The sequence below is a fragment of the Melozone crissalis genome, unplaced genomic scaffold (genome assembly GCF_028551555.1).
Source record: "Melozone crissalis strain CALT ecotype California unplaced genomic scaffold, PUWL_Pcris_2 ptg000013l_1, whole genome shotgun sequence".
Taxonomy (NCBI): domain Eukaryota; kingdom Metazoa; phylum Chordata; class Aves; order Passeriformes; family Passerellidae; genus Melozone; species Melozone crissalis.
Window position 1 is genome coordinate 7,324,264 of NW_026535791.1, and position 22,181 is coordinate 7,346,444.

At 39.0% G+C, this 22,181-nt stretch overlaps 1 protein-coding gene across 3 annotated transcripts in view; it reads left to right on the top strand.

Moving 5' to 3' along the window:
- The first annotated feature begins 1,526 nt into the window (after positions 1 to 1,526).
- B3GLCT (beta 3-glucosyltransferase) overlaps positions 1,527 to 22,181 on the top strand; it is a 43,650-nt gene continuing 22,995 nt past the window's right edge. For 2 of the 3 annotated variants that reach the window (XM_054271873.1, XM_054271874.1), the window contains exons 1-4: positions 1,527 to 1,674; positions 9,601 to 9,662; positions 11,958 to 11,997; positions 14,965 to 15,074. In XM_054271873.1, coding sequence (XP_054127848.1) covers positions 1,587 to 1,674; positions 9,601 to 9,662; positions 11,958 to 11,997; positions 14,965 to 15,074 — 300 coding nt within the window. In that variant the 5' untranslated portion in view covers positions 1,527 to 1,586. The remainder of the gene's footprint in view (positions 1,675 to 9,600; positions 9,663 to 11,957; positions 11,998 to 14,964; positions 15,075 to 22,181) is intronic. The other variant, XM_054271875.1, reaches the window with a different exon arrangement.

A 22,181-nucleotide genomic window follows, 5' to 3' on the forward strand; every position in this document is an offset into this window, starting at 1 on the left:
AATCCAAGTTGGGTCCCGTGCTGTTTGGCCTTGCTGGATTAAAAATAGTTCATGGCTGACTTGGACTCTGCACCATTTTTCTCCAATGAGGTCAGTGCATATTGAATGGTTGGGTTGTTAGGAGGGGTCTGTGTGAAAAGTATTTGATGGGAAAATGTGTAGAAATAGACCTGGCTGGAATTCATGTTTACATGTGGCCAGCATGAAAGGAATTGTTAACTAGGTGTTACACTCAAAATCATGTTTAAGAGCAAAGAAGCACACCTTATAAGTCAAGAACTTTTTGTTTCTTGCTACTCTAGTTGAAATGTGAAATTCTAATAATGATCAATACAGATCTAATTGTTACGGAAAAAAGAAAGAATATCATTGCACTGAAAATTTTCTACACACTGCTGAGTTTCTAGTCCTATCACTGCTAGCCTTTTTGAGGCTTCTCTGGGTCTGAAGGGCAGCAGTTTAACTCTGGGGCGTATGGGGGAACTTATAGCAAGTTGTTAACATGTGGTGTGCTTCACTAGGACAAATCTGACATTCCCGTGGATGGTTTCCTCTTCCTTGTGCCAGGATTCACATTGGGTCATTTTTTTGTTTACTAGCAAGGTTTCACATTCTTGATCTTTTTTCTTTGGTCTGTGGCTCTGTTATATCCAAATTTACTGTCTGAATCATGACACAGAGGCACGTTAGAATCTACTTTGTCTTCTGTACTGTCCCTAAAACCAGTTTTGTGCAGCTTCAGGTCTGTATTTCTTTAGCCAAATAGGGTGAATCATTTTAGCTGTGGAGTCTCTGGTGCCAAGGCTGTGCTCCAGATCCCATGCCTGTACTCCATGCTGCACCCCATGTCCATACTCCTGGTCACACAGGTATTTTAGGAAAGTCTATCTGAAGGTGCCGTGCGCTCTCTTGGGTAAGGGTTTGTGAGGGTTGGTCTAGAGATGAATTAGGTCCCTTGCTTTGGTGGATGAGGTTCCTGTTGGAGTGCTGGGTAACATTTCACAGAATAACAGAACCAATTAGATTGGAAAAGACCTCTGAGATCATTGAGTCCAACCCACGACTGAACACCACCATGTCAACCCCACCACGGCAGTCTTTCATTAAGCACCTCCAAAGTCGGTGACTCCACCACCTCCCTAGCAGCCCGTTCCAACGGCTGGTTAAGAAGAGTTAATGGCTGAGGAGAGCTGTGCTTACTGCGCTTGTTTGGGGCAGGACGCTCACTCCCGGTCCCGGGGCTGGCGGCTGTCCCGCGACGAGCGCCCCGGGAGCGCGGGAGCCGCGGGAGCGCGGGGCGCTGCCTCTCCAGCTGCTGCCGCCAGAGGGCGCCGCGGCCGCCGAGCGCCTCCCCCCGCTGCCGGCGCTGGCGGCCGGTCCTGCCGGGAGGAGGGAACGGGAAGGCGGCAGCGGCAGCAGGAGCAGAAGCAGCAGGAGCAGGAGAAGGGCGGGCAGGCAGGCGGCGACCGCGGCACCGCCACCAGCCGGAGGCCGCTCGCCCGCGCTCCTGCGGCAGAGGCGGGCAGCCGGGCGCACCGTGCCCTCCGCCTCCGACCGCGCCGTGCGGCTCCGCGGCCCCCGCCAAGATGTCTCGGGAGCCCGGCTGCAGCCGCTGGCTCCTCTTCGCTGCCTGCGCCCACCTCGTCTTCCTTCTCCCGCCGCTCCGCGCCCGGGGTGAGTGGCGGGGGCCGGGCCGGGACGCCATGGCGAGGTGAAGGGAGGAGACCTGGGACGCTCGGCCCCTCCGAGGAGGGGATGGCAGGGAGGAGGGCACGGAGAGCTCGGAGTGGCGCCGGAGCCGCTTCCCGGCCGCCGTGTCCCGGCCGGCGCGGAGGCGGGCGGGGAGCCGAGGTGCCCCGTTCCCGAAGTTTGTTGGCGATCCGGGCTGGAGCGCGGCCGGGCGGCGCGAGGTCCCTGAGCGGCCCCGGCTGCGGGGGCGGCACCGGGAGCCCCTCCTGCTCCGGGGCGGCGTGCGGGGCCAGGGTGCGGGCAGGGACAGCCCGCTCCGGGAAAGCGGCCCTGGGAGCCGGAACAGCTGCGCGGGGCTGCCGAGCCCAGCGCCGAGCACTCGTGCTTGTGACTGCGCCGCACGGACCGAGTGCCCTGCTCGGGGCGGGGGGAAAGGTGAAACCGCCCGCCCAAAATGCCAGCCGAGAGCAAGGAAGTACATTGCTGTGTTGTAGAGATGTTCTTCATGCGTCTAGTCAGCTGGGAGAAGATGAAAGGAGGAGGATTATTAGAATGTCAGAGACTGGGTTGCTACAGGCTCCTGGAGTTGGGAGCTGTTGGTGTGAGTGTAAGCGGCAAAGTAAATGTTTACATCTGTTCTACGTCTCATTATTTCTGTTCCTGAATATTTCCATCTCTTTCAGCATAGGCTTGTCAGCTTGTTGTGAGCCTTTGGATTTTATTCTCTTCCACTGCTATGGCTTGTGCATCAAAATCATGCAGGAGAAAACTGGTGCTAATAAATCACATTTCCAGCAAAGTAAAACTGTGATATTTTGGTTTTCCTTCTGCTATACACTTTTCCTTTCACAGACACAGCTTAGGTTTTGGAGAGTGCTAATACTCTACAGCTCTTCCTAAAGCTGCATTTCATTCTTTCCAGGATGAGTAATTTTGCTCCAGTAAGGTACTATAGCACTTCTGATGGCAAACAGATTGTAATCACAGTCAGAGAATAGCAGATTCAGTTTTTCCTTTATCTGTATTTATTGTACATGCATAGATACCTACCTACATGCAGGTAGAAAGCAGAAATGGAAACCCTTGTGTTCTTGTTTAGCGGGTCTTGATTAATCCTTGTATGAGATTTATTCACCAGAAGCTTCCTGCAGTATCGTGGTTTTCTTTTGGTTTTTTAATATCCATTTTTGTTACTGATCTGTCCTTTCCCAAATATCCCATGCTTTTGAGATGGCCTGGATAGTAAATTTGTTCTTCGAAAACAGAAATAATTGGAATTGCCTCCCACAGAAGCAAACAGTTCGTCTGTCAGTAGTTAGGTAATTTCATAAATTCCAACTTGCAAGTGGCAGCTTACAGAATGGGAAAATGTATTCAGATGATTTTGTATGGACTAACTTCTAGGCAATCAGAAGAGATCATGATGATGCTTTTTCTTCTACTATTTTTGCTTGCCTTTTATAAAGACAGTGGTGTACACAGTACTCATTTAGCCATTCCAGTGGTTCAAAGTGGTGGTTTCAGCTGCCTTCTTCCCATATGTGCCATTTGTTTAAAGAAATATAAGTAGTTGCTTTTATTTTATGAAAAGCTTCAGATGCTGCAAATTTGCTTGCATCAGCCTCTCCTCTTCCTCCTCCCCCTGCTCTCTCCCCATTTTGTGCTGATGAATCTGTAATACATTCTTATCTGGCTAGACCAGAGTCTTTGATGCTGATAGGGTGGCAACAGTGAAGAAATATTATAAAAGCTTGCATATAAATACACAGAACTAATTTATAGTGCTCACAGGCTGTCTCATAATGGAAGATCCCATCTCTTTGACTGACAATATCAGTGCCGATTGTGTCTGCAATCATGTCAATTCATAAAACCTTATGTTCTTTGAAAACTTATAAGGGGGAAGAAACCAAACCAAAACAAAAATAGCCTTTCATTAAATTATTATCAGGAGTGTAAAGAAATGCTGTTTTAAATGTTTTCTCTACTGCATACAATGTAATCACTGGCTGTCATTATTTGAAGTGGTTTTTATTATCACAATTTTGCCATACATTGTCATAGAATTGTTACTTCTTTGTAGCTCATTGAAACTGACCCACAGCTCAGCGAGGTGGTTGGAACAGCACTGGGGTCAGTCAACCTTGAATCAGACTGTGAAAAAGGACTATAACAGGAGTATTGCTTTTCTGTCTCAGGTGGATTAGTCTGTGAAAGCAAAGAGTTAACTCCTCAGTTTTAACATCCTTGGTACTTCAAGGACATATAATTTTAAACATTTGGAAGTTGTTTATGCATGAAAGAGTATTACCAAAGAAAGGATTGCTTCCACATATAAAATGTGATATTGTATAATTGTATGTATTTATACAGTGTATTGTGTTTTAATGCTGCAGTGTTTACATCCATTTTTCTATCCTGCACATATTCCTGCAGTTTGGTTGCTGAACAATAAAAATAATTGCTGAGTTTTACATTCTGGTGCTATAAGCAAATATATTTACTTATTAAAATTTAAATGGAAATAACACTTGACAAAAATAAATAAGAATTGAACAGGAATTCTCATATTACATGTCCAGGTTTTGAATGGATCCAAAAATGTTTTCTAGCTTTTCCAGTGGATTCTAGTCATGCTCTCAAAAGACATAAAGATAAGATTGGTGGTAATATAGAACTTTAAAGTCTGTGTAAAATTTCTTTCCTTTCCTTATCCTCCATTCTTGGCCATTTAGCAAAAGGAGGAGAGGGCTGGTGATTGACACGTTCTGCTTCTGTCTGCTTGTGCCAGATGACACGATGTTAATGCACAACATGTGTCAACCTTCAGAGTACACAATGCATTAAATAATGAAGTGGCAAATACAAGATTACAGTTGCATTTAAGATGGTGCCTTGCTGGTTTTTTCCTGCTTTGGATAGCTTTGTTTGCAAGAAACTGTATAGTTAATCACCCTGGTCTTTTGGTTACTGTGGTAGCTACAGGGCTTGAACTTTTACCAGCTTCTAAGTTTCTTCCAATGAATTGGAAGAATTCTTTCTTGCAATGAATTTTCTCTGTGCTCTGTGGCAAGTCCAACTGAGGTATGCTTACTTTGTATTAGGAAACACAAAAGGGACTTGGGGAAATTCTGGATTTTTCAAAGGTACCTCTAGTTCCAGAAATTGATATGTGCTTTAGGGAGTTATACTGAAAGAAATCCATTACAATTGTCTGAATTAATAATGATGTTTGGGCATGAAAAGCTACTGGTTTGTTATAGTAGCATCTGATAGCTCCTAGACATAGGTCATCCTTCTTTGTGCATGTATGCCTTGCACACAACAAAAACATGTCCTTCTCACAGAGAATTTCTAGTTTCTGCCTGTGTTGTACAAGTGACCTGGTCATGAGCTGGATCTGGAGTTAGAATTTTTCTATCAGTGGTCCACTCCTGGGAACATCTTTTTCAGAAACCTCTTGAAAGTGAATTGTATGTGAATGAATTAATCTTGGAGTTGTCCATTTGTTCCAAGGCACTGTATTTTCTACCTACCCTGTGGTCCCTTTGTTGATATGTTGTAGGCCAGGTAAATTTACCATGTTCTTTTCCTGCTGCCCTTTCCCCAGTAAATCCTTAGAAGAGGATATTTATTCCCATGCTGAGAGAACAGGTTGCATAGCCAGAAGAGTCTTGGCCACAGCTGACTGCTGAAGACTGCTTTATCAAATTAGATGTGCAAAACAGATTTGCCAATCAGGTGGAAGAGTGTTGCTAAGATAAATTCATACAGTCTCTGTGCATGAAAAACTTCACTATTGTCAGGTGAAGACTCTTGAGGCTTTTTTGGTGGTGTCTTCAGGGGTCTGTTAGTCTCTTTTGTCTGAATGGTTCTTCAGTAGTTTAAAAATAGTCTGAACAGTTCTCGTCTTATTAAAATGTATTAGCTGGAAAGAGTCTTCCTGATTTACTTAATGTCAAAGATACCAAGTCATTTTAATGTGTTTAATTGTTGAAAAGGGAGGGGAAGCTGCCTTAGTGAAGTCACAGGGAATAAGAATAATGATATAGCAAGGGACTTTAGCATTCATTGCCTGTATTGGTTTGTTGGATAAATTGTATGTGTGAGTGTTGAAATTGCACTGTGTGAGAGGGTCAGAGCTGGTTGTTTTTCAAGGCTCTTCTCCTACAGTAATGATCCATCCCCACATGCAGGAAGGCAGGCAAAGATGGTAGGAGGCCCACATGCACAAACAGGAGCTCCTGACAAAGCTCAAACATAAAAAGGAAGTGCACAAGAGATGGAAATACAGTCAGGTAACATGGAGACACTGTCTGAGAGTGCAGGTATGCCATTAGGAAAGCCAGGGCCCACCAGGAGTTGAACCTGGTGAGAAATTCAACTTGTGAAATATAAGAAAAAGGGCTCCTGCAGGTGTATCAGCAAAAGGGAGACTAGAGAAAATAATAATGGGCCTTCTTGTGAATGGAGGACAGGGTTAAAAGAAGGACATGAAAGAGGGCAAGGAACATGGAACCTTCTTTGCCTTGATCGATATTATTAAGACTCACCTTCAGCAAACCCAGGCCACTGAAACTCATGAGAAATTCTGGAGCAAAGAAGAGTTACTCTCACTGGGGGAGGACTGGTTTAGGGAACATTTAAACAAACTGGACATGCAGAAGTCCACAGGACCTGATGGCAGGCACATACAAGTGCTGGTGGAGTTTGATGATGTCAGTGCAAGACTTGATAATCTTTTAAAGGTGATGGTTGCTGGGGGAGATTCCTCAGGACTAGAAGAACATTGCCCTGGTCTTCTGGGAGGGCAAGGATAAGTTGGCTAGTGGTACCTCAGTCTCTGGGGAGGTGGTGGAGAAAATAATCCTCAGTATCACTACCAAACAAGGAAGGACAAGACAAACATGGGAAGGACAAGAGGGTGACTGGGAGAACTCACCATGTTTTTATGAATGGGCAGTCGTGTTTAACCAACCCAAAGGACTTCTGTGATGACATGGCTGCCTTCATGAATGTGGCGAAAACAGTGGGTGTTGTTCATCTCAACTTCAGCAAGGAGTTTGAGCTCAATCCTGTCTCCTGTAATGTCACAACAAACTGATGGAAGTATGGGCTATGTCTGTGGACAGTGTGGACAGTGGATAGAAAGCTGGCTGACTTGGTGGCTCTGATGAGCAGCATGGTGGCTCCAGTACTGTTTAATCTTTCATTAATGACAGCAGGATATGCACCCTCAGGGAGTTTGCAGAGGATACACAATGTGCAGAGGGAGTTGATGCACCAGCTGGTGGTGCTGCCATTCAGAGGGAGCTCTGCAGGCTGGAGAAGCAGGCAGACAGGAGACTTGGGAAACTGAGTTCAGGGAAGGGAAATACAAAGCCCAGCCCCTGACAAGGAGGCACTCCATGCTGCATTACACACGGGGGGCACATTGTCTGGGAAACAGCTTTGCAGGGAAGGACTTGAGAGTCCAGGCATGCAGTGTTTGCATGATCAGTTTTGATTATGCACCAGCAGTGTGCCATCGTGGCAAAAATGGCCAGCAGCCCCCTGAGCTGCAGGGGAAAGAGTTGGCAGCAAGACAAGGGAGGTGACCCCTCCTGTCTGCTCAGCACTGGTGTGACACACCTGGGGTGCTGCATCCACATCTGGGCTCCCCAGCACAAGAGAGACATGGACATACTGGAGTGAGTCCTGCAAAGGACCATGAACATCATTAATAGATTGGGACCCCTGACAGATAAAGAGAGGCTGAAGGAGCTGGGGCTGTTTAGCTTGTAGAAAAAAGGGTTCAGGGAGAAGCTCCAATGTGTAAATACCTGGTGGGATGCAATAAAGAAGACAGAGCCAGATGTGGTACTTAACAGGACATGAATCAGTTTACACAAGTTGAAATACAGGAAATTCTGTTTGAACATAATTTCTTCTTTTTTTGCTTTTTGTTTATTTTGTTGTTTGGTTTTTTTTTTTTTTTTATAATCTAAGAATGAACACTGGAAGAGGTTGCTCAGAGAGTTTATAGAGTCCTAAAGATCCAGTTCTGGGGGGTTGAACTAAATGACCATTAGGCATCCTTTCCAACCTCAACAAATCTGTGGTTCTGTAATACCAGGATGAATAGGTTGTTTAATTAATTCCCTGAAGAGCTTTATCTGTGCTCTCAAAGATGTGCTGTGAAATAGGCGATCTGATTATTGTTTGATTTGTTTCAAGGATCATGTGTGTTAATATTTTATAAAGCTTAGGAGCAGTGTGCATGGGTTATTGAATGCACTGTGGTGACAGAGGCAGCATCTCTTGTCAGTCACAGTTGTCTTAGGTTTCATGTGTCATTCCTCAGGTGCATATTAAAAACTGAAAATAGGCTTGTGAATAAGCTGAATTTATGAGGTGACACTTCTTCAGGTTAATGCTACATAATTAATACATTTCCTGGAATAAGGATGTTATGTGTTAATCTTATAATTAGAATTGTGCCAAGAAGAAGGTGTGGATCTGGTTTGTGTAGGGGAGGTTATTCCTTGTCTGAATCTGTAAATACTGCTGTATTGAGAGGCAAGGAGGAAAATGACCTTGAGCTTTGCTGAGTTGGTTAGTTCCTGGTGCTCATAACATGGATTCAATCCCTGTACTGGCCATTCCTTTGAGAGTTGTGGGTCCCTTCCCGCGCTGAATATTCTGTGATTCTGATTTATGACCACCATGAGTCTGCTGTGTTAGGATGATTTTTGGGATATCTGGATCTAGCTGTGTGGTTTGAGATGCAGGGTAATCAGGACCTAAGATGTCACTGTGAACCTCAGCTCCTGGACACTTGATGAAATTTGATCTCCACCTGGAAGAGCATAAGGATGTAGATGTTCAGAGATGGGGCACCCTAGACCCAGGACAATCTTGTCTTGCTGTCCTATAGTGTAGGTTTCTAGCGCATCAAGGGAATGGTAATGGCTAACAATTCGCTCTGAAGTCAATTTCAAGCAATAAATAATTTAAATTTGTCGTGAGACAATCCACTTGAATCTGTTTTCTGCCCCAGTTTTTAAGAAAGCCATCAATTTGACCATGAAGAATAGTGTCTTGAATTCCTTCCAAATTGTAACAATTTGCTTTCATTTGCATCTCTTTAGTGCTTTTAAGAAAAGGATTTCTTAAGAAGAATCTTAGCAAGGCTTTCTTATGTTAAATGGAACTATTTTTACAAATGAGCAGGCTGTGACAAATTAGGTGACTACATCAACAACAAAAAAAGTAGCACCAGAACCCATTTTATGATTACCTTTTCTAATACAAACCAGAAATGTAAGCAAAGGGTGGCGTCACTATAAATAGTTTAAGATAAAGCTACTTCTGCGCAGATTAGTTCTGTGGGGTCCCTGTTCTTTTTGTAAACATTTATTTGGGTCTCATACCTTTACAAGTTTGAATGTTGTTTAAAGGTGACATTCAAAGCCTGTGATGGGCATCTTTACTTTTGATAGAAATTTCTGTCAGCCGCTGTAAGTTTCTGTAGTTCCAAGAGAAGCTTTGGTAATCCAAACTTTAACCTAAAAACCAGTGCACTGCAGGTCTCCCATGTGATAGCACATTAGGCTGTTACCAAGTGAGCTACTGGACTGAACAGATTTTATTTTTATAAGGGATTTATTTGCCTTGAAGCCAAGCAAAATTGGCTTCATATCAGAGTGATTTTTTTCAGTGATGGTGTGGGACTTGTCAGGCAGCAAATGTATAAATTCTATGAGAATAGACTCTCATATTCACAAAGATTATTACAAATACAGTATGATTTAAGGTGAAGAAATCTACTTAAATTATGGAGATGGGGAGTTGGGGTTTTTTTGCTGCAGAACTTTATCAGTTGTGGAAGTGAGCTCCTGTGATACGAAAGAAGTCTGTTTTTTCTTTCAGCTTTTGCTGTAAGTGTAGTTTCTGAAGGTGCAGAAGATGAGACTGAACTTCCAGTGCTGCAGGTAATAAATTTTAGTTGCTAGAGCAGGAATATTTTACAGACATTATAATATAAACTGGAATAGACCTGAGCAAAAAGCCTAAAATCTGTGGCATTGATTATTTTAATTATTGACTTCAGTAATACCAAATTTCATGTGTTGTCTTTCTGTTCTAGGTCATAGAAGTTCTTAGTGCTATTGCTGTTGAGAAAAGTTTTAGAGTATATAACCTTTATTAATTCAAAGTTTTTGAGTATATAAACTTTATTAATTCAAATTAATTCATTTTCCTTCCTTCTTGGTTTTGTTAAATATAGAATATATGGAGAGGGAAATGGCTGCCTCTCTGCCAAATTAGCATTATTACATATTGCCGCTCAGGTCACGGCTCTAGCAAAGCTCATGTATGAAATTTCAAATTAACCACATGAGGAGAACTAATGGTCAGAGCTAGCCCTAGCTTTGAATAGCATCCTGAGTGTTAGGTGTGTGTGCATGCCTGTCCTTTCACAGACTTCTGACTACCATTTTTATTTGAGTACATATTTGTAACAGATATTTGCGTGTGTATAAAAGAAATGTAAGGGAAGAAAATTAAAAAAACTGGAATGAATCAATAGTTAGAATCTATAGCTGCCATTTAGATCTAGTGATTTTGACATCAAGTGCAATAGCAGTATAGTCAGAAGTATATATTTCGAAATAATTTTTGGTTTTGATGATGATTGCTATAACTACAGTAATTTTTCTAGGTGAAAAATATCTCTATTGCAAACTGCTGATCTGCCACAGTGTCTGGGAGACTCTGTTGTCATTCTGTTGTCATTACTGATAGATTGCTGTTTGTTAAATTCCATTACTGTCTCAATCCAGCTGTTACCAGCTGTTACCTTCTTATATAGGATATAATTTATGAAGGCTTCCCTAATATTTTAGAGTTTCAAAACCTCCCCTCAGATGAGATCAGAGGTGCTTCCTAGACCTCTTCAGGCCAAAATACCTTTTTTTCCTTTTTTAAAAAAAATAATATTAACAGGACTATAACAGGCAACAACTGTTTTGTGTTTTAATAAAAGTAATTTTAAATATGGCTTATTCTTCACTCAGTGTACCACAAAACACAAAGGTTTTTGTTTGCATGGAAAATCAGTCTTCCTGTGTTTTTTTCTGATACAGGTTAGCTTTGAATGTTAACTGTGCTATATAATGACAGTGTTGTATATAAGTTAATATTATAACACATTTTATTTAAGTTTTAAACTTCATTGACCCAGGCAGCAGGAAAAGGATCATAAGAATGGATGCAGTTGCAGTAATTTTTGGAAACGTTTTACAGATGGCTACCAGGGAAGTTGGAGCTTATTCATTTCAGTGTAAAAGTCAGAGGAAAGATCATCTGATGCAAGTAAAGCTAAAAGGATTACATACATCTGATATTTAAAAAAAGGAAGAGGGCTCAGTATTTAGAAATAGAACTTGTCTCAAGGGTAGGAAAACATGTATGAGCTTATTACTGAGGAAATGTATGGCATTTCTATCTGAAAGTCTTAAAACACTGGAACTGAGATAGGTCTTACAATATTCTTATGCAATTAGTAAAGATGAGTTTGATTCTCATGTGCACAAACCAAAGCACTGGGGTGCTGTCACCTGGGATAAATTGTGCAACAAATGAAGGCTCTGTTTTCCTTCCTACAACTTTCTAAGGCAGTGCAGAGATGCAGAGATACCTGATGTTTGTCATACCTGAGTAAATTCCAGTGGAGTTATGTGCTACAACCTGTTGATATTTGTCTTGATATGAATTGCATTTGAGTCTTCCTTTAAGAATTGGCAGAAGATAGATTTGATAGCTAGAATTGATAGATTCCTTTAGTTTTGAGAGAAGCTTGATAGTAGATTAAATTAATAGAGTGTGTTAGGTTTTTTCCCCACACTGAACAGGTGTGTTTTTATTGTAGAACTCCATATTCCAAACCTAGTGCTCAGGAGATACATAATAAAGAAAAAAAGACACTGTTAGTAATAATTTAAAGAGCTCTGGTACAAATTGATTAATGGAAAAGCATTTTCTCTTTTTTTTGCTTACTCTTACTGTATTTTCTGAGTAATAGTATGCAAGCATATAGGATATCTCCTGCAATTCGTGATGATGAATAACATTTTACTTTGTTTTTCATATTAGTTTTTGAGTTAAAACCTCTGTGTATACATTTATAATCTGATGAGTACTTTGACTCCCCGTGTGCTTCTGTAGAAATATTTGAGGCTTTGTGTATATTCTTACTTGTTTTTTTTTTCCTTTCTTTCTTCTAGAACTCTGAAAAAAGTAGAACAATTAGTAAAATAGGCAGAGGTAAGTAGAGTATAGGGCTGTTTCACAAATACTTTTTTTTTCTTTGTTCATGTAGTCTCATCAAACAGAAAATTCTAAATCTTTAATTGTGCTTGCAGTTCTTGTAGTTAAGTTTTCTGTGAACATGTGCACTTGCACAGTGAAAAGGATGAATTGCTTTTTATAGTGCACTATAGTTTAAAATAAAATTTTTTGATACTTAGCTGTTCTTGTAACACTTTAAGATGAAACTGAATTTTACCATTCTGCTAGGCTCTAACTGTACTTGTAATAACTAAGGCTATTGTAAATTGCTTGTAACAAAATATAATTACTTTGTAATATCTAGAAGCAAGTATTTAAGAAACACGTCAAACATTAATAGGTAGAATAGTGGTAAAGCCATTTCTTGCTGCTGGACAAGTGATAAATAATGAAAATAAAAATTCTGCAAGGTCCTGCCTTCTCTGAAGAGCAGTCTGATGTCCTTCTGGCAAAAAGTTAACAGACCTGACTTGCACTGTAACTGTGGACTTGTCACCCTGTTAAACCCTCAGGACTTGGCTCTGCCTGTTCTAAAAGGACCCAGCTTAATTATGACTGTCTTCTGGCATTTCCTAATGTAATATTACTCAATACTGTGAGGGTATGAGGAGCACTGGAGAAAGTGAAGGTTTTGTGGTTTCTTTCCTATTACTACTGTTAAAAAAATGTGGTGGATTAGATGGACTGCTGGTCTGATGCAATACATAATTTTTTTGCCTCTTCGTAATAAAGTTATTTTGGTTTGAGGTTTGTTTTTTGGATTGGGTTTTTTTAGGTCTTTTAACCCATTTCTATAGGTAAAATGTAAGGGCTTGAAATAGGATGTAGTTCTTGAGGGTTCTTAGTTTCTCTGATATTTCATTCTTCTCTTTTGAACTGTTATATACAGATCAGTAGCACTTTTGGAAATTAATCTTTCAAAAGACTGTTCTTTCTTTTGCTTCATTGGGTGTTTCTCAGCTTGAGAAACAATTGAGGTGTTCAATATTGTAACGATTCTCTGTTGACATTTTCATACATTGAATATGTCTTTTTATTAAGTACTTTAAACTACCTGTAGCACAGGAAACTATTCCATTTGATTTAATCATCAAAGTAGGTTTTACTTCACTCCTAGAAAGTATGCTTTTGTGGAATATCACAGGTGTTGTTAAATGTACCATAAGTGAAACTAAGTGTAGTTCAGATGCTTCCATATCTGTAAATATACTGGTACTAAAACAGCAATTACTAAAAACAAGGTAGAGTTTGCTTTTTGTCTCTGTAGGTGTTTTTGGAGTTGTGCATGTAGATTTAGCCCTTTGACTCTTATTAGCATCAACAAAGTGTAGTTTCGGTTTTCACACAGATTTTAATTTTTGCACAGGAAATCTAGCAAAGATCTTGCTAGGTAGCAATTAGTTGCTATTCAGAAGTTTTTATTATGCATGGGATTTTTAAGCGGTTTGTTTGGTGGTTCAGAGCATGAACACTGTTGATTCCTACACTGTGTAGGAAAAATGTGAAATGAATACTGATATCTAAACCAATACTTTTTCCACCTCTGTAATATATCACCAGAAACCTCATACAATTTGACAATTGTCTTGATGAATAAGCTAATAAATTGATGGAAAATAATATTGAAGGAAAAGTAGTAAAACATCTAACTGCAGCTTTGACCTGTCACAGGTCTAAATTAACAAATAACTGTTCAGAGCAACAAAGCAATGTAATCAATCCTCAGGTGTTGGACATAGCAATCTTCTCATAAGCTTAGTGCAATATTTGTGGTTACTACTCTTTCTTTTCACAATGTTTTCCTTGTGATCCTTCTTCATGGACTCAGTTTTACTCTTTTTCCTTGTGATTACTTGAAAGTCCTTCTTTGGACTTTCCTTCTTTCCTTCTTCTTTTTTTTTGGTTTTTTTTTTTGGTTTGAACTTTGTTCCCTCTCCACAGTTTTCAACATTCTGTACAGATCTCCTAGGCATTAGTTTCTTTCCTTGTGGCACTGTCTCAAGTTATTATATTCTGAGTTTCCTGGTACACTTTCTACACAGTATCTGTAAAGTTCAGCCTTTTGTGACCAAGCAATCCTCCTCATTGATTGATACTTAGTTAATGGTCTTGAGTGGGTTAAACAGCATAGATCAAACTTGGTAAGAGTTCTGGAAAAAGCATCTGTCCTCTTCCTTTTATCATCTCATCCTCAGTTGTGTTCTGCTTCTGAATGAGGTCATATCTTCCTAAGATTTCCAAGTATTGAGGGATTATTTTATCTCCTGTTATCAAGAAAATTTGGCTACCTGCTTCATCATCTGCTTGTATTTTACAATAGGCACTTTTATAATCCATTAATGTTTGCAAAGCTACTTCACTATTTTCTTTGAAATTTCTCTCAGTCTTCTATCCTGTTTAAAGTTTTTAGTTGTGATGCCTTTAAACCCTGTGAAGACACGTGTGAGATATTAGTGCTGTCAGATAAGAGTATCAGATAAGAGTATCAGCTCAGTATTCTTGTGTGTGTGTCTCTCCACCTGATGTTTGTTTCTAGGTAGGGTTTTAATCTCTTTGTTTGGGAAGCAGCTTTTCTGTTTCATGTTCATGTGTTTCCTGGTGAGGGGAGGTGCTGGTCTGTGACAAACACCTTTAACTCTGGTGACAAGGAGTGCTGGTGTATTGGAGAAAAAGCAATCTCATGAATGTGGCTGCTGTTAAACTGCTGCACATCTTCCAGTCATGCCATGCTCTTTTTAAATGAATCTGGTAAAGGACTGGTTTGGATTTTCATGTGTGGGTGTTAAATAATGCCTTTTTACTGTTTCATGAAATATTTATATAATTAAAGGAATAGCTTACTATGTAATAGATTCCTACATACACCTGGGTTCTCACTAGCTTTGGAGCAAATCAGAAAATAATTTCTTTTATATTTAAATCTTCTTATTTTCTTGCTTACAGAATTAAAAGGAATTGTATTTGTCATCCAGAGTCAAAGTAATTCTTTTCATTCCAAGAGAGCAGAAGATCTAAAAAGAGATATTTTGAAACAGGCTGTAGATCTTGGAAAGGTAAGTTGTGATAATATTAAGTGTATCTTGTTATATATTCTGTTGCTGCATTTTACTAAAAATATTGGGGTTTGTTGTGCCTTTTTTCAAATCCATTCTATTTCTTTTCTAATTGCTTTTTGTGTGCTTATAGAAAACTATTTCAGTGGTTATTTACTGATTGTACACTGTGATTTATCACTACTTTAATTTCAGCTATCCACCTTTTTGTGTAATGGCTGTTTTTGTTTGGATGGCATTTGATGCAAAAGTGATAAGAAAGACTTGGAAGAAGGCAATTTTTCAATATGACTGTAGTGTGTTTGCAAGGAAAAAAAGATGCATTCTTTATGAAGTGAAAACCATAACAATTTAATTATTAGTTGGAATAATTTTCATTGAGTATTTTAATAGAGCCAGTGAATGTGCTGTAAGGTAGATTTTGTCAGAATTCCATTGCACGGTTGTGACATGATGGCAGTAGAATGGAAATGTGTGTGGACATGAAATTCCTAAGGCAGGATTCCCACTTCCTGCAGCAGCAGTCCTCCACACCTCTCTTTACCCTGTCCCTGCATGATGCAGTACCTTCCCCAACTATTCCTTGTTCCTCTGCCACCCCTCTGCAGACTGGGCACTCTCCCCTTTACCTGCTGAGGGGTCACACTGACCTGGGAGCTGTATGTACTTTACATTCCAATGGGAAATTTGATTTGTAAAGCATAACCCTAGAGAGAAGAGGTTTTTAAGAAACTTACACTGAAAGTTCAGTGTGCATAAACAATGCTTTATTTTCTTTGTGTTTTATAAAATAAAGAAAAAATTAAGAGTGGCATGCATCCCCTCATATGAAATAGTTTCCTGTGAGGTTATTTGACATATTTTTCACTTCCACCTCCTTTGTTGTAAAGGAAAAAGAAATCTGATGTAAATTGTCTTATGTACATTAGTCTTGTAGTGCCTAAATCAGATTGCTGGATGTTTTAGGCTTCATTTATCCAAGCTTATCAAACCTCTTGTAATTAAATCCATTCTAAATGCAATTTTTAATCCCTTAATGAGATCAGTAATGTGAACAGCCTTTGTTCTGCAGAGTTCTGCTCTTTCAGAGTCCTCTTCGGAATTGAGACAAGTGTTCAGATCCAATGTGTGCAGAGAGGATTATGGTGTCAGTTGTTAAACCCAAGGATTTTAGTTGAGTTCTGTAATTGATGTTGCAGAATATGAGTAATAAAAAGTTCAGAAAGTAGAAGTACAAATGGTTTCAGTGCGGCTGGAATATAAGCATGTTTTGTGGGAAAGAGGTGAAATCATTTTGTAATCAGAGTTGTACCTGAAACTGACCTGGCTTCTAAAAACCTTTATTGCATATTTGAGAAGATGCCTTTATGGAAATGCTGAAATGGTGATGCTTTTCCAGTATTAACAGTTACCTCTTGTACAGCAGTCGTGGTGTCTTAAGAGATGCAGTGATGGAAATCCCACCAATAATCTCATATCTGAAATTTGGGAAAAGGGGAGAGCCATCAGTGTATAGGAAAAAATAAACAGGCATAATCAGCAGGTTCTTGGTACATCTTCATTGTTTTGGTCAACTCACAATGCCACTGTGAGACACTCCCCAGCAATGCTGATTGTGGACATGGGGCAAATCATCTCTGCAATCCTGCATATCAACGTTTGAAGTTGGCGTTTTTCACTGCAGAGAATACATATGAAATTAGTCGTTTCAGGCAAAAAAAGTTAAATCCTTGTATTTTCAAAGATAACTGCTGTATGAAAATAAAAGACTGAATCATCAGGTTCACTCCTCTGTTGTTATAGGCCCAAACAATAGATGTTTAGACCATAAGTTAGTCATTAGTTATTTTCTACTAGTCTGAAATGAGAAATGGAATCCAACTGCTAGATTTGTGTTACTTCATTAAACCAGCACATATGCCTCACTTCAAAATGGATTAAGTAACTGACATTAATCTTAACAAGTGATTTGTCCATTTATTTTCTTTTATGGTGCATTTAAAACATTTTTTTAATATGAAACCAATCTGTAATTCCGGTCACCAGTAGATGTCAGTATTTTGTTCTTGCTTAAAAACATTTTTCATAGTGATTTATTGAATATTAGCCAAAACTCTTCAGTTAGAATTCAGCAATGGCAAAAATTCATTTCAGTTTCTACCAGTCTTCTTAATTTTATGAGATTATGGAACATTTAACCTATGTAAATTAGACCTTTGTAAGAAGCACCAAATAAGAATAAGGAGACTGTTGGGAGTGTAAAATGGTAATGTTTTGGACTATGCCCTTTCTGTCTAAAAAATTCAAAATCAGGATTACTTTTTTGCTATTACTTTCAAAATGAGAAAAGAGGTAAAATAAAGTTTTTTAAAAATTACCAGTTTGGGTGCAGTCAGTGGTTTTTAATTGCTTGTGATTGTGACACTGTTTAGAAGACAAAAGTCTGTATATTTCCCTATGAAAACTGGTCTAGTAGAGTAGGAGATTTTTTTTGCTTGGATCCTGCAGGGTTCTTGCATTGAACACCCTTGGCCAATTCAAAAAATTATAATTTTCCTGAAAAGTCTAAAGATCAAATGGGGTCCTATTAATAGTGTTGTGGTTATAGGATTTAGTGGAAGAGCTTCTTTTTCAAGGCAACTGAGTTATTTTTAAATAACTGATGATGATTTTTATATTTAGATAATTTGCTTGAGACTTTCCAAAATTAATGCCATAAATTCAATGCAATCTGTAATATACCTCTTGCTTCAATTTTCAGTTACTTGCTCAAATTCAGGATTCTAGTATGAAAATCCTCTTTACTTCTTTCCCTCCTGTAATGGCTTCCCATTTCATGGAAGCCTCTTTCCAGCCGAGACTGGTCAGGCAATTCATGTTTTGGTCCTGCAATTTTAACAAGGTTTAACAGATTATATTTAAGTGAGATGTTGGGCTACATTCTGACCTGCCCCTCCATCTCCATGTCTACAACAGTTTTTCTTCGTGGCAAGGTTTTCCACAATATCAAGATCAACCCTATTTTTTAAATTAAAACAGGCATGTTTTAACATCAAAATTTCTCAGTATTAGTAGATTGATTCCCTTTGGATTTTTGTGTAAAACAATAGTGTGCCCTTTATTTCCTTCCTAGCAACAACTTTATTTTTTTTTTCTACAAGGATTTATTCATTCTTGTGTTTGCAACATCATCCACAACTTTAATATTTACATTTATTTTCCAAATCTGTCCATAGAACAACACTTTTGTTATGTGAGAGAGCTTGCAGTATAAAACCCTAATAAGAGTGTGCATTTAAGTGATTGGTGTATGAAGTTCCTATTTCTACTTTTTTATCCACGTTAGCACCTGTGTTTGTTTTATGTTGTGTTATTTATTCTGCTTGCATACATTGCCTAGTATCAGTATGCTCTTAGTCACTTTTCTTTGTTTTTCTTTGTAATGCTTCATTCCTTTTAGGATTTGCATTTTAAAGTGCAACTGCTCATTCTGGGGTTTCAGTATTTGGGTGCTTCTGTTGTGAAATGCTTCTAAACTCTGTTCTGTATGTAGAAAGGTGAGGTGCATTCAAAATAAAACCTTTTGAAAGTGGTCCAGGAAAACTGTACAAAAGATACTGCTTAGTTTGGAAAATGTATTTCGGAGTTGTCTTAAATCTCTTCAAGGTCAGCTTGCAGGGCTTTACACATTTGAGTGACTTTTGTTTTATCTTTGCTTTCCTCCAGCTGTTCTCCTAGCTTTTTGTTTTAATTGTTTGATCTTTGACTTTTTAATATGCCCTTGCTTCTCATTCTGCAAAGGTACTGGCATCCTTTTGACAATTGCTAGGCTTTGTTATCAGCAGAATTGATGCCTTGCTCATTAGCTGTTGGAACTGTAAAAGTTACCTACACTTTGTGCTGGAAGGTGAACAGGATCGTTTTCCTCTAATGGATGCTCAGAAGATTTGAAGGAATTTGTGGCAGTCAGATAATTCTGCACTAATGAGATCTTTCAAATGTTTTAGCAGTGATGAGTGGGCTGCCTTCAGCCCTGCCTTGCACATCATAGACCATTTTTATATCACTGCTTTTACCAATCAAATGTGTGGTAGCTTCCTTCACTTTTTTAATGCAGAACATAGACCTGTCACCTCACAGAGATGTCTTGACATGTCAGGGCAAAATATAAACAAGAAATTCAGAAGTTCAAAGTGCTTTAGGCTAAGTGTCTCTCTCAGCCCCTTCAGCAGCAATCTCTGCATACTTAATAGGATTTGAACAAACCCATTTTACTGAGGTATTTCTTTTCCTAGTAAAGAATGAGAGATTGCTATAAAGAATAAGAGATTGCTTCTTCCTCCACTGCTGTTGGCTATATTAAAATTGCTCAGTCATCTTTGAATAGAATGCTCAAGTATCCATGAGACTTGAATTACTAAATCATCAGATTAAAATCATTACCTAGTGACAGTTGTTTTGTTCTTGTATATTCTCCTGAGCATCTATACTGGTACTTGAAATACATTCACCAAATTTCTTGCCTTGTGGAAGCTTTTTTCTGCTTTCCTGTTCCTTCTCTTCTTCCCAGTTAAAATAGGTACATTAGATTTATTGTTGTGGGGAAGGGACCTGCTCCCCCATGGATCACACTGATTTACCTTGGGAGACCACTGTCTCAATCTTGCTGTCAGTGAAATATGCTTCAGGCTTTCCATGAATATAAATCTACTTATACTGCTAATCTTGCTGATATTTAAAGAAGCATCTGAACCCCATAAATTGCTTAATTTCATTGCTTGAATCATAGAATCATTAAGGTTGAAAAAGATCTCCAAATCATCAAGTCTTTGACTGAATACCACCACACCCACTAAACCATATCAGGAAGTGCCACATCTGCTCAATTTTTAGAATACTTCTGGGGATGGTGACTCCACCACTGCCCTAGGAAGTTTGTTCCAATGCTTAATCACTCTTCCAGTGAAGAAATCTGTCCCCATATCCAACCTGAAGTGTTTTTATGCAGCAGTTGCGATTGACAAAGACTTTGCTTTTAAGTAAAAACTCACTTTACACAATAATATTATCAACTACAATACCAAAATCCTATCTTAAACCCATTCTAAACAAAGCCCTTACTCGGACCAGGCAACATAATTATAGTGGTTCATCTTTAATATTGGCTTTCATGACTAATAGCTATGTACTGTATACCACACATCTGTCTTTTGCATGATTGCATTTATTTAGAATTCTTGTAAACTGTGAGCTGTGGAGAAAGCATTCCTCACTGCTTTTTATTCACTCAAGTGAAGAGCAAACAAATGGCACTTTACTGCAATATGTTGTTGTCATCCTAGGCTACTGTCTTATTATACACATCTGTGGTAGCATTTATAATAAGCGCTCAAAACTTTTCCAGATTTTTTTCCACACCTTTTTATTTGTCTTGTTACAAAATAAGGTCTGATTTGTTAATTTGCTCACAGTACTTGCTCTGTTTTTTTGCACACAGTACTTGCTTTGTTTTTTTGCTATTGATTTGTGAAAGCAGGGTATTTGTGAAATTTGTGAAAGCTATGGCCTTTCACTGAACTCTCTGAAATTACACATAATATATTATGAAAACTCGGTTCTTTTTTAAAATGATAACCAGGCATCTGAGAGTAGAACAGAAGTAGAAATTCTCTCTAATGGAAAATAGTACATTATACTTTATTACTTTGGGCTTCCTGAGGAGCAAAGATTATTAGAAACCATGCCTTATTAGAATCATGGGTTTTGTTGTTGTGGGAATTTTTTTACACCTTATTGTGGCTTTTCAGTACTTAGGGGGGGCTCATAAAGAAAGAGGGGAACAGACTTTTTAGAGAGCCTGTAATAATAAGGAAAGGGTAAAGTTTTTAAATTAGAGTAGATTGAGACTCAGCATAAGGAAGATTTTTTTACAGTGATGTTGGTGAAACACTTACAGTTTGCCAGAGAGGTGGTTGATATCCCATCCCTGGAAACATTTAAGATAATTTTGGTTGGGGTTCTGAGTAGCCTGATGTAGCTGAAGATGTTCCTGCTCACTGGAGGGGCCTGGACTAGAGCTTTAAATGTTCCTTCCAACTCAAAACTGTTGTAGGATTCTATGAATGAAGCCTAAAGGAAGAAATAGAGCAGAAAATTAGAAGAACTGGACAACTTTGGAGAAGCTCCTAAATAACAGATGTGTTAAACAGAAGCAAAGTTCTTTTACAGTGGTAATGTATAATAATACTTTAAATCATCCATGAGTTTTATTTGAATGGGATTATTGAAATAATATTTTGTCTTGGATTCTTGGAAGCTCTGATAAAACTGATATTTATGTCTTTAAAACATGAAAAATAATTTAAACAAGTATTGTAATTTTCAATATTTAAGGAAATTGTTAGAATATAGAGAAGATTAAGTGTTTGGTACAATATTTGAAGCTGGAAATTCCCAGTAAATTGTCTGACCCACTGGGCTTAGAGGTAGGAGATTTGCTATTACTTTCTTTTACTATTGCTATTGGTATTACTTTCTTTTAGAAATCCTTCAGGATGTCTGCAGAATTGGCATGTTTTTGAAAATAAAGCTGTAGGGAGACTTCAGTATGTATTCCACAGCTCTGCTTTGTCAAAGTAGTCATAACAGATGTCTGTAAGAGCTTGGCTTATTTAACTTCCCGAGGGAAGGCTGAGAAGGTAGGCTAGCTCTGAATGTGTCTTAGGATTGATTACTGAAAAGAAGATAAGAGAGAAGGGAGAATGCTGTTATGTGCTTGAAGGGTATGTAGAGATAGGAAGACATTTCTGAGTCTGGAGCTGTGCAGTTCAGCAGCAGTGCTCAGGGTTCAGGTCCCCACTCCTGCCCCTCAGCTCTGGGGGGAGTTTAAAAGACAGTTTAATGAGCTCACAAAGCACAGAGGTAATATATGCAAGACACCTACAGATATGAGCAAACTGGACTCATTAGGAGCAAATTCCTGCACACTACTTTATTTTTCTCTAGTGTATTACAAGATGGCTTTTTGCTCTGCTCAGTTGACTCAGTAATATAGCAATGAACAGATTACCATCGTGTTTTGCATTTCACTGCAGTTCTGGATCTGTT